This window comes from Agelaius tricolor, unplaced genomic scaffold (genome assembly GCF_023055355.1).
Source record: "Agelaius tricolor isolate 1412-34295 unplaced genomic scaffold, bAgeTri1.0.p SCAF_5, whole genome shotgun sequence".
In the NCBI taxonomy this organism is placed as follows: domain Eukaryota; kingdom Metazoa; phylum Chordata; class Aves; order Passeriformes; family Icteridae; genus Agelaius; species Agelaius tricolor.
The window spans coordinates 53737817-53749115 of record NW_027269265.1 but is presented as its reverse complement, the minus strand read 5'-3'; the positions used below and the strand labels follow the sequence as shown (position 1 = coordinate 53749115).

The window sequence follows — 11299 nt, the reverse complement described above, 5'->3', positions numbered from 1 at the left end:
GCTTTTTCCCTGCTGAAATCATCCAAGCAGCCACATCCCAGTCCCTGCTCATCCAGTGGTGCAAATTCCATGCCACAGGGTCCCAGACACCCCCAGATTTCCCAGCCTGGCTTCCCACCAGCATCCTGCAGGCAGGGAAAAGCCAAGGCTCCAGGCAAGGAGGGATGTGGCCCCAACGCATCCTCTGCTCTCCAGCCTGTGCCAGGAGGGGCCCCATCACCCTCCACAAACCAGAGTGGGAATTAGCTCCCCAAAAATCCCAAGCCTGGCTCAGGCCAGAGCCCACCAGCAGATATGATCCACATAGGCTTCCTTCTGAAACAGGAGTTGAGCTTAAAAACTATAAAATTAGGGACCTTTCCCACCTGCCTTGGATCACAAGGCAAAGATGTTCCTCTCTCTGCCCAAATCTTGGATAAAATGAGTTATCGGTTAAGTCACAGCCCAAGTCCAGGATTAGAGGCTGGAAAAAACAATCCCCAGTTGTGAGAGTTGTGTTAAGGAGCAGGAATTTGGAGTGCTGTCCTGAGCACTCTGAGGGCGAGTTTGGGTTGGAAAAGTGGCTGGGGTGAGAAAAGCTGCCCCTGATCCTACTGGACCTTTAGGGGATGATTCCCAGTGTGGATCTGACCTCAAACCCAAGAGGCTGGAAACCAAGTGGTTGGAAACCAATCCCTGCCTGTGCAGCCAGTGGAGATGGGCAGGGATTTACTGTGTGGGGGAACAGATGGGAGGAGAAGCCGTACGTAACAATTGATTTTCTGCTGTTATTGCTCCCTTTTTCCATTCTTACCAGAAACATTCCAACCCTGGCACAGCACACCAAAGTCACTACAAAAGATCCCCTCAGGATCACCACCCACGCCAGGCTGGCTTTTGTCACCCCCCCCCTCATGATTCCCACCCGAGAACCACTGTCCAAAGGAATCGTGCCCAAGAACCACCTTCCAAAGGAATCCCCCCCTCTCCCTCGCTCAGAGTCCCCATTTGAGGATTCCGCGGATTTTGAGGCCGTTGGGAGCACACGGAACGCTCGGGAGCCGCGGTTTGGGGAGGTTCCTGCTGGTTTTGGTCCATTTGGCTCCTGCCTGGCAGCCCTGGCCCGGCGCATGTGGGGGTGACCCGGAATGTGCCCACGGAGCCGCTCTCTCCGTGCTCCAGCTGTTTGGGGCCCCTCAGCAGCTTGGCCTTGCGGGCGCCACCAAAGTTCCTGCTCCGGGCCCGCTGTCCCCGGGATTTGGGGATCCTAATTCCGGCGGAGTGGGTGCCACATGGAGACGGGCTTGCGGAGCGTGGCCAGCATCTGGTTCCAGTGCGTGGTGCCCATGCCGCTGGCCGCCGGCCCGATCAGCACGTGGCCCGTGTTGTCACCGCGCCCGTCCTCGCCGCTCTCGGCCACCGTCACGCGCAGGGACAGCTCCTGGCGGGCACGGGGCTGTCACCACACACACACACACACACACACACACGGCCAGACACGTGTCCCTGTGCCCTCTGCACGGGGACGTGCACCCACCAGGCCAGCACATCCGTGTGCCACCCCCCAGCCTGTCACAGCCCACGTACACACGGCCCTCTGTGCCCACACGCTGTTCAAGCCCCCCCTGTCCTTGAAGGCCCCCCAAATCCCTAAATACCCCCCCTCATATACCCCCCACACTTACACATCCCCCTCTTTTTACCCCACATCCCCTAAACCCATCTTTGCTGTTCAAACCCACCCCCTGTTCTTGAAGGCCCCCCAAATCCCTAAATACCCACCCTCATATACCCCCCCATATACATCCCCCTCTTTTTACCCCACATCCCCTAAACCCATCTTTGCCCCTGTCCACATAGCAAACAGGGTGCACCCTACTATATCCAAACCCACACATCTGTATCCTCCCCAAGAGTTCCCCACACTCATCCCCCCTCCAGCAGCCATTTCCGCACATCCACACCTCTCCAAGCAGCCCCCACACATCCGTATCCCCACAACAGCTCCCACACATCCACCCCAAACCAGACCCACACACACCCACAATGCCCAAAATCACACCCCAGAACCCCACACCCCCAGGAGCTCCCAAGGGGTGGGTTTGGGGAGCCTGAGGAGCACTGGGATGTGCCCCCCTCCCTCATGCTGGGCCAGACCTGGAGCACGATGGCGGGCACAGAGAAGATCATGGCCTCGTTGAACACGGGGTTGGTGTCTCCCCTCTTCACTGCTGTCTTCTTCTTGCTGATCTTCCTCCCGTCCTGCAGCAGGTACACCTTGACGAAGGGATCTGCTCGGATGGCAGGAGAAGGATCAGTCGCACATGTCCCCAGCCACGTGGAGAAAGCAGGGGGACCTTTCTGGTGGCCCTTCCCAGCGGGTCTGTCCTCACAGGGAGCCCCTCCCGTGCAGCAAATGGGATAAATCAGGACAAACCCCACCTTGGAGCCCCCCTCACCTGCGGTCACCTTCCCATTGCTCCACACCAGGTTCTTGGCTTTGACCACCACCACCGTGAGCCGCTCGGCCGTGGGCAGGTAGCTCAGGGAGAGCAGGATCTCCCCCACCGTGTCCACCGCCTGAGGGACACCACAGTCAGGACACAACCACGTCCCAAACCCCAGCTGGGGCACGGGACACTGCTGGCTCACCTTGTTGGTGTCCTGCAGGTAGAGCCAGGCGTTGAAGGGGCGCGTGGCCAGCTCCAGGTCGGAGAGCTTGAGCTCGGCCACGCCGGTGCTGACGCTGCGCTCATCCTCGTCCACGCCGAAGACGGAGAAGCGCAGGCTGTTCTCCTCCAGCGCCGCCGGGTCCAGCGGCACCGAGAAGCGCTCGTCGAAGGCCACCGAGTAGGAGCTCCTCTGGATCTGCCGTGGGAAGCGGGGGTAGCCCTGGCACGCCTGGAGCTGGGGGCTGCAGCCCTGCTCTGCCCCAGCTCGTGGGGATTGCAGGGAGGGCGTCCCCAGGGCACGCCCCATCCGCTCGGGAGGATTTATTCCTGACCGTACTGCAGCAACTGCTCGGCCACTGGGGTGAAAACAGGGCTGTGACCTGCCCTAGTGACTGTTAATTATTTTAATTAGAGAATCAGCATTGGCCCAGTGCTCTGATAGATACCAACCCCCTGGGAGCGCGGATGCACATCCAGCTTGGCCATATCAGGTGACAGGATTTATAGCTACAAGGTGTAACCCCCAGCCCTTCTCCAAGCAGAACCAACTCCTGAATGTGCCCAGTGGGAATGGAGCTGTGTCCCTGTGTCAGGTCATTCCCTGGGAGCAGAGGCAGCAGCAGCTCCCATGGCTCATCCTGCTGAGGGGAAATGCTCTGAAGTCATGGATTTAGGGATTTTTTTTTCCCCTACTCCAGCCCTGTTTCAGCACCCAGGATGTCACAGGCAAACCAGGGTTTTGTCCCATGGGATGGAAAGCTGCAGCCTTGGATATCATGGAGCAAAGTGGAACCACCAGCTCCTCAAAGCCACCCAAATCTGGTTGAAGTAGGGACCTCTCTGTGCGGCTGTGTGACCCCAAAAACCCTGCAGCAGAGGGCTCATCTCCTCCAAGGGCTCTCTCCTGTCTCAGTCTGCTCCTAACCCTGCTCCATCCCTGGCATAAAGGACACAAAGGCAGCACCTGCCATCCCTGCCTTCTTGGTCCATGCTCTCCCATTGGATACCACCAACCTCCAGAGCTCCTGGGGAATGAAGTTCCTCTGTGTGAAGAGCAGATTTTAAAGCCCTACAGATTTTACAGACTGTCTGTCTGCAGCCCACGCTGTATTTTGGGAGCTCTGGATCAAGTACAACAAAACAGGAGCTGCTATTTAAAAACCCTCTAGAAGCCCTGGAAAAAAAAGCGGCTGGGCCTTTATCCATGGCCTTGGGGCAGCTGAGGAGGTAAATTGTGCTGGTGAATTATAAATAATGACACTAAATAATAAATATCTCCAGAGCATAAATAAAGAGCCAGAGATTTGGATGGTAAAATGGTCTAAAAGAGCACTATGGAAATATTTTGGAGGCAGCAGACGGATTATGGGGATGGACCAGCACCTCCACCCCAGTGGAGAGGTGCCTTAATGGGGAACAAATGCCCACTTTTTGCTGGAATATCCTGATTAAATCAAACTGACTCTGCAATAGAGGAGCTGCAAGAAGAAAACTGAGGCTCCTGCTTTCCTGCTTTTGAGGCACTTAAAAAGGGACGTTTTCCACTAGAGGCAACCCTGGTTGTGGCTGTCAGCGCTGCCACACGGATTTTCTACTGCCATGTCCTTTGTGGGGAGGGAAAAGCACTGGGGCTGCCGTGGGAAGGAGAGGGACTGTGGGGACTCAGGGGACTGTGGGGCCATGGCAAGACACCAGCAGCACCTGCCCAAACTGCCACTGCCCCCCACATCCCGCCCCAGGCCCCTTCCTCCACGTGCCACAGCGTCCTTTCCCCAGCAGGGACAGCCAAGCAGGAAAACCTGCCACCAGCCACACCTGGAGATGACAAAGTCAGCCCAAATCCCAGCCAAGAGGGGAGACAATCCTGCCTCTGCAAACCCACCTGGGACATCCCTCAAAATCCTGTGCCAATCCAGAGCTCTCTGCTCCCAAATCCCATCAGTGCTGTGGGGAGCTGAGACCCACCCCAAAATCCCATGTCAACCACATCCAGCCTGGAATTCCATGCTCCCAAACCCCACGACTGCCCTGGGGAGCTGATATCCCCCAAATCCTGTGCCAACCATTCCTGATCCTGGCGTGCCTGGATCAGGAACGGTTGGCACAGGCATTTCTGATATGCAAACCCACCTGGGACATCCCTCAAAATCCTGTGCCAGCCCAGAGCTCTCTGCTTCCCAAATCCTATCGCTCTCTGCTCCCAAATCCTATCCAAATCTTTTGGGAGCTGAGACGCACCCCAAAATCCCATGTCAACCACATCCAGCCTGGAATTCCCTGCTCCCAACCCCCCCCCATTTCCTTGGGGAGCTGATATCCCCCAAATCCTGTGCCAAACCATTCCTGATCCTGGCGTGCCTGGCGCTCCCTGCTCCCAAACCCCACCATTTCCTTGGGGAATGAGGCCCGGGGACGCTGCCACCCAAAGCCCCGGGGTGACCCAGGTGTGCCCAGAGGGCTCTGGCGGGGAAGGAGGGGCTCACCCGGGAGATGCCGACGATCTGCTCGGCCGGCAGGAGGCTGATCCGCATGAAGCACGACTCGAAGCGCGCGTCCTCCTTCTCCAGCAGGTCCTTGCCCTGCAGCAGCGTGACGTGCAGGGCGGCCGCCCTCGCGTCGTACTCCATGCACACCTCCACCTGCCCCACGGTGAAATCCTGCCCGAAGTTGTTCCCGATGGACGAGATGGAGTTGAGGGAGTCGGCCGAGATGGATTTCCGCAGGGGGCCGTAGTGAGCCAGGCCCAGGTCTCTGCCCATCAGCTCCAGGCTGCCCAGCTCCTGGATGCTCTCCAAGGTGTCCTCTGCCCTCAGGCTGCTCTTGCGGGATGAAGAGCTCCGGCCCGGAGCCCGCTGCGAACCCGGGGCCAGCCCTCGCTGCCAGGGAAAGGAGAGCAGGCGCTGCCATGCATCCCCATCCATCCCATCCCAATCCCATCCCTCCGTGCCGAGCCGGACAGCTGGGCTTCTCCGGCGCCTCCTTGGACGCATCCCGGCCCCTGCCTGGCCTCAAGCTGCCGCGGCAGCGAGCCCGGAGCTTCCCGCAGCTCCCGGCTCCAGCCATCCCCCCAAAAGCTCCAGCAGCACCAGGTTGCTGCCTGTGGCCGTTCCACCCCGCGAGGGGATCCAGGAGATGTTCCCACCCCTCCAGCATCCCGCAAAGGGAAGGAGACAGAGGCAGCTTCCCCCTTACCTTGTTCCTGATGTCCGGGCACGCCGCTCCGTACTTCTGCTCCAGGTACCGGTAGTCATAGTTGGGGAACGGGGAAGGGGCCGGGTAGCTCCCGGAGCGCCACAGCTTCCACAGGTTGATGGCCGCGATTCCCAGCAGCGCCAAGGCGCCGGCGGCGTAGAGCCCGATCTCCCAGCGCGGCGGGCTGGAGGCCACTGCGGGGGACAGGGGGACAGGGGCTGGTCACAGCCCGGCAAGGAGCTTCAGCCTCGGCTGCTCCCGCGCCGGCATCTCGGCTCCGAGCTCCGGGCCCAGGAGCGGATACACCGCAGCTCCCACCCGGGTGGCTGCAGACGGGTCGGGCAGAGGCTCTGCCAGCCAGGAATGCCAGCCCTGGCTCGGCTTTCTCGGGAGATGAAGTTCTCCTGTGTCCCCGCTTCCCAGCGAGTGGCCGTGTCACTCCCCAGGTGCCGGGGGTCCCTTTGCTCTGTCCCACCGGCAGATGTGCCCAGCGCACATCTGCATCGCCCTCGGCCCAGGAAAAGCCGGGAGAAGGGAAAAGCCAAAGGGAAAAGCTGCTGGAAACAGGCAGAGCCTCGCGGGGAGGGAGCGGCAGGCTGGGCTGCGAGCGGTTCCTGCTGCATTGCACCAGCCTCCATCGCCGCCGCCGCGCCGAACCGGCACCGAGCGCCCCGTGCGACACGGGAGAGACAGGCGGCAACGGGAGAGAGACGGGGAAACGGGAGGGAGACGGGGAAACGGGAGGGAGACGGGGAAACGGGAGGAGGATTCCTTATCCAGGAGCGCTGCCGCGGAGCCCTCCGGCAGCACCGCGCCGCAGCGCTCCCTCCTTCGGAGCCGGAAAAAGCCCGAAGCCGGGCTGAGCTCCCACATCGCATCCGAGCGCAGGGACAACCTGCTGCTCCCCCCAGCCCTCCTCCAGCAGGAACAGCAGAAGGAGCTGAGCATTCCCAGCCAAAGCGAATTGGATCCCGGGAGAAGCCCACAGGGAGCTCCGAGGTTAAACATTGGGATGGGACCCGGCTCCTGCTTCATCCAAAGCCCTAAAGGGCTCTGCTCTATCCCTGCATCCCGGCCAAGGATGCTGTGGGAAGCAGTCGGAGGTTTCCCGTGCCAGAGCTCCCAGGCTCCTGCTATGGTGGTGGGGCAAAATTGGGAATGAAAATAAAAACAGCAGAATAATCTCGTGCTGGCTCCTACCTCTGAGGAACTCCGTGTGCAAATCCCAGCTGAACTGACTGGAACCTGCTTCCCCCTCATCCCTGCCCATTTCTGAGGGCTGAGCGCTCAGGTTGGAAAACTTGGAGATTTTTAAGGGTTTTACTCTGCTTTAGGAAACAAAACCCAGCGGGCACAGGGAGCAGAGGGTTCTCCCCATGGAAGGCAGTGAGGACCAGCCCCAAAACAACCTCGGTGTGAGTGCCAGCAGCTCTGCCCCAAACCCTTCCCGGCTCCCTGGGGAGGACTCACCACTGAAGCGGGATCTGCTCACGTGCCCGGTGTCCATGGCAAACGCTCCCTGCGAGGGGACAGCCTGGAATGCGCGAGACACAGCACACAGCGTCAGGGCGAAGGGGGAGAACTCAAAAACCCGAATGCCTTGTGGTTTTCCAGCAGGGACACTCCATCACTTCTCCCCCTCCATCGCTCCCGGCCCTGGAGCCTCTCAGGCAGCGGCAGGAGCTGCAGGAGGGACGGGAACCCTCGGGAAGGGGCAGAGCCTGGATTTACCACGGAGGCCTTTAAACAAGCAACATTCCCAAGCTCTCTGTGCGCGGCATCCCCCCTCCTAGAGCCCTCAAAGTCCTTTGCTGCTTTTCCAGCTGAAACCTTCCTCTGCCTCCTGCAGTTTCCCAGCCTCTCCCAAGGCTTTGCGCTGGGCCCAGCTGAGGAGGGCAGCCCCATTCCCCCATTCTGGGGTCACTGCAGGGCCTAGGGGATGTTGTTCCCCAGGAATCAGCTCCTGCAGTGGGAAAGCTCTGTCGCCTTCCCCCCCAGAAAGGGTTTTTCCCAGTCAGGTCAAGAGGAAGCTGCTCTCCCAGGCAGATCCCAGCACAGGCACCAGGGATGCTGAGGGGGATTCACCCGAGCCAGCTGCTCCTGCTATGAAAAGGGGGCTTTGGGATCCCTGTTCCCTGTTATGTGTGCCAGGGAATCACAGACCATGGAGAGCTGGTGGGATCCCCCAGGACCCCACGGGGACACAACCTCAGCACTGCACCTAAACCCCCACACACCTCCCTCAGAGCCCCCCAGCCCTTCTCCAGAATTCCCAAAGCCCACTCAGGGAGCTGGCCTGGCCTCAGATTCTGCAATGTTTGGGCCCCACCTTCCACCCCTTGGGTGCTCTCAGGCACCGGGTGGGGGGTGATCAACTCCCCCCAAAACCATCCAGGCTTGGATTTTAACAGGCAAAAGTGGGAATTTCACGGCATGGATATCAGCTGTGCTGGCCTGGCCCCCTCTGCAGGGCACAGGGCCCATCCCTGGGATAGCAGGAGGAAGGGGAGCCCTGACTGTGACCTGAAGTGACAGCAATGCTGGGATGGGGCTGGGAGGTGCTGAGATCCTGCCCACCTCTTCCCTCTGGCACAAACCTCCCTGTGCAATGGACAAACCAGTCCTGCCCTGGCTGGGAACGTGCTGAGCTCATGTCATGGGCTGAGCTCAGCTCAAGGCCCACTTTGCTGTTTAGAGCTGAAAATTGACATTTTAACAAAGCAATGTGATGGAGATTTACCCTAAACTGCCTCTTTTTATGCCCTGAAAAGCTCCTGTGCCCAAGCAAGGTGCTCTGATCCTCTCCCTGCTTCCCAATTATTTTTAATATGAGAACAGCAAAGTTTTCAGGACTGACTTTCCCTGCAGGAGGACAAACATCCCCTTTAAACCCCCTCCATCTCTTCCCAATCTCCTCTGGAAATTAGAAGGAATTTGTAATTTTTCTTTCCTTTCAGAGCTTCTCTCCCCAAAACCTCCCTCTCTAATGAGCTCTAAGCAGCAAGTTAAGCAGATTTCCAAGGCATCACCTGGAAAGAGACTGCAGTGCTCAGCACTGGGATGAAACCCAGAGGTATTTTCCTATTAGGAAAACAGCATCAATCTCTCCTGAGTGAGGAAACGGGGGTGGAGGTGCTCAGGGAAGGATTTATGGCTTTTTTTGTTAACTGAGCTCTTCCCTGGAGCGTTGCACCGAGCTGCTCTGACACCCTCCTGACCTGCTGCTCAAATCCCTGGGAAATCAAGCCGGAGGCATTGGGAAGGGAAGAGGCACTGCTCTCCTGCTGCTGGCAGCACAGGGATTGATGGGTTTTTCACCCCCAGATCTGAAGATCAAGCTGCAGAGCCTCGGTTTGGGGGGCAGAGCCCCAGCTTTGGGGTGCAGAGCCCTCTCCATCCATCCCAACACCCCAATGCCAGGGCAGTTTCATTTTCCTTGGGAGCTGCTGCAGAGCTCAGGTCCCTTTTCCTGCTTGGAGGGACAATAAAACAGCTCCATGAGGGAGAGAAAAACAGCACCAAAGCCACCTGTCCCCCCAGAAAAGGGGGTCCTCCAGCCTTCACGGGGTTGTCACCTCTCTGCTGCCAAGGCCACAGGCACAGAAATCCCAACTGCTGTTCCCAAAGCACCTGAACCAGCCTGGCTATGGCCCCCCGAGCACGCTGCAGTCCCCAGACATCCCAGGCCGGGTTCCAGCGATGTCCCTGCCCATCCTGGCTGCCTGTCCTGCCCCAGGCAGCCGAGGCCGGTGCGCTGAGCCCGGGCTGAGCTCAGCTCCGCGGTGCTGCCGGTCCCGCAGCGCTGCTCTGCCAGCCCTGCCCGGCCTCCAGCCGCAGGGCACGCAAGCGGCACGGATGGAGTTTGCTCCTGGCACCAATGAAGACGCATCCCAAACTTGGCAAAACAGAAGGATTTGGGCTCTGCTCTCACCCATCGCCCCCCCCCAGGGGTCGCATCCCACCCCAACCGGGGCCCCCGCGCTTTACCTGGACAGGTACAAATCCTCAGGGATCTGCGGGGCGGCCCCGGCATCCGCCGAGCGGTGTCCGCTCCCTCGGGCCGGGGGGGACCCTGCGACCCCCGGGGCCCGCCCGGCCGCCGCTGGGCACCGGGCAGAGCCCCCCGCACCGCCCGGGGGTCCCCAGCTCAGCCCCGGGATCCACGGGTCTCCCCAAGCCCGGGATGCTCCCCGGTCCCCCGTGGGTCCAGAGGCCAGCCCCGCGATGCGGGATGGATCCGGGATGGATCCGGGGTGGATCGGGATGGATCCGGGATGCTCCCGGCGGTGCGGGACCGGGAGCGGCTCCGCTCCCTCGCCCAGCCCAGCCCGGGGCGGAGCCGCCGCTCATCCGTGCCATGAGCTGGGCGGTCTCTGCGCTCCCAGACCCTCCCCGGGGCTTGGCTCAGCCCAGCCCGAACCCCCCGGCAGAGCATGGGGACCCCCGGGGGGCTCCCAGCTTTCCTGAGGAAGTTGCCATAAAACAAACAAACAAACAAAACTAAAAAATTCACCCCAAACCCCTGCAAATGCACCCTAAATCCCAGCCAGGAGTGAGGAGGGACAATGCCAGATTCCTCATCCCACACCAGAGACCCTCTGCTGTGTGCTTGGCCATACCAGGCTTCCCTAAATCCCCAAATCCCCCTTCCCAGGGACTCCCTGGTCCATCCCACTGCCTCTCTGCATCTCCAGCTGCTCCTCCCTATGGACCCTGATGAGTGTTTCTCTCCATGGGGTCCCATGTCCCCTCTCCATGTGTCTCAAGGGCTGCAGAGCCCCTTGGGGTCTCTGGATCTCCACCCCAAAGCCGAATCCTTGGGGTCTCCCTCATCCCAAGCAGCTCCAGCTGTGTGTCCCTCCTGCCATGGGGACACCTGGGGCTGTCCAGCAAGGACTTGGCTTTGGGTCTTCCTAAGAAAAACCATCAGATCCCTCTCCCTCTGCAGCAGAAAGTGGAACTTTCTGGGTTCTGGTCCCAAAAGCCCCTCAGTGTGCCCACCACACCACCACCATTGGAAAGACTGTGCCTTCACACCCTCCTGTGGGATCTTCCCTTTCCCTCATATCCATAGCTTCAGCCACCTCACACCTTAATGCCAGGCGACTTCCAGGGCACCAAGGAGCAATTTCAGACAGCAGGAGAAATCCTTTCATTGGAGAAAATTGAATAGCTGCGATTTTGTGGGGAAAAAACACCCACACGACCTGAGAAAAGTTGGGGTCAGAGGCCACGGAGCAGCGTGACATTCCAGAGGCCCTGTAATTCCCAGGAACACCCACATCCAGCCATGGGGCCAGCTCAGTGCTGGCTGCAGGCTCCCTGCTCTGGAAAGATCCAGGGAGGGCAGCACTGGGAGATGCTCCCGTGATTTCCTGGTAGTTCATGTCCAGGGAGAAAACGCAGCAAGTTTTGACTGTACCAAAAACACTGCCTGGGTGGGAGAGCAGCCAAGG

At 59.7% G+C, this 11299-nt stretch overlaps 1 protein-coding gene across 2 annotated transcripts; it reads right to left on the bottom strand.

Moving 5' to 3' along the window:
• Positions 1-747: 747 nt before the first annotated feature.
• On the bottom strand, positions 748-10217 carry SYT12 (synaptotagmin 12). 2 transcript variants are annotated; one of them, XM_071428170.1, is made up of 8 exons: positions 9831-10217; positions 7314-7377; positions 5844-6037; positions 5135-5527; positions 2632-2847; positions 2439-2559; positions 2137-2270; positions 748-1420 (listed from the first exon to the last, which is right to left on the bottom strand). In XM_071428170.1, the coding sequence occupies exons 2-8, from the start codon at positions 7348-7350 to the stop codon at positions 1247-1249; spliced, it is 1269 nt and encodes a 422-aa protein (XP_071284271.1). In that variant the 5' UTR covers positions 7351-7377; positions 9831-10217; the 3' UTR covers positions 748-1246. The 2 variants fall into 2 exon arrangements, with proteins under 2 accessions (XP_071284271.1, XP_071284270.1); XM_071428169.1 differs by lacking the exons at positions 7314-7377; positions 9831-10217 and adding an exon at positions 7044-7232 and having other exon boundaries at positions 5844-6061.
• Positions 10218-11299: the final 1082 nt, after the last annotated feature.

Bases quoted from the DNA above. Each gene is read 5' to 3' on its own strand.
- SYT12 (XM_071428169.1), bottom strand. From the start codon at position 7,113: ATGGGCAGGGATGAGGGGGAAGCAGGTTCCAGTCAGTTCAGCTGGGAT. The intron at 2,848-5,134 runs GTGAGCCCCTCC...TTCCCACGGCAG, and splicing joins AGATCGTCGGCATCTCCCGG to ATCCAGAGGAGCTCCTACTC. The intron at 2,560-2,631 runs GTGAGCCAGCAG...GGTGTCCCTCAG, and splicing joins ACCTGCAGGACACCAACAAG to GCGGTGGACACGGTGGGGGA.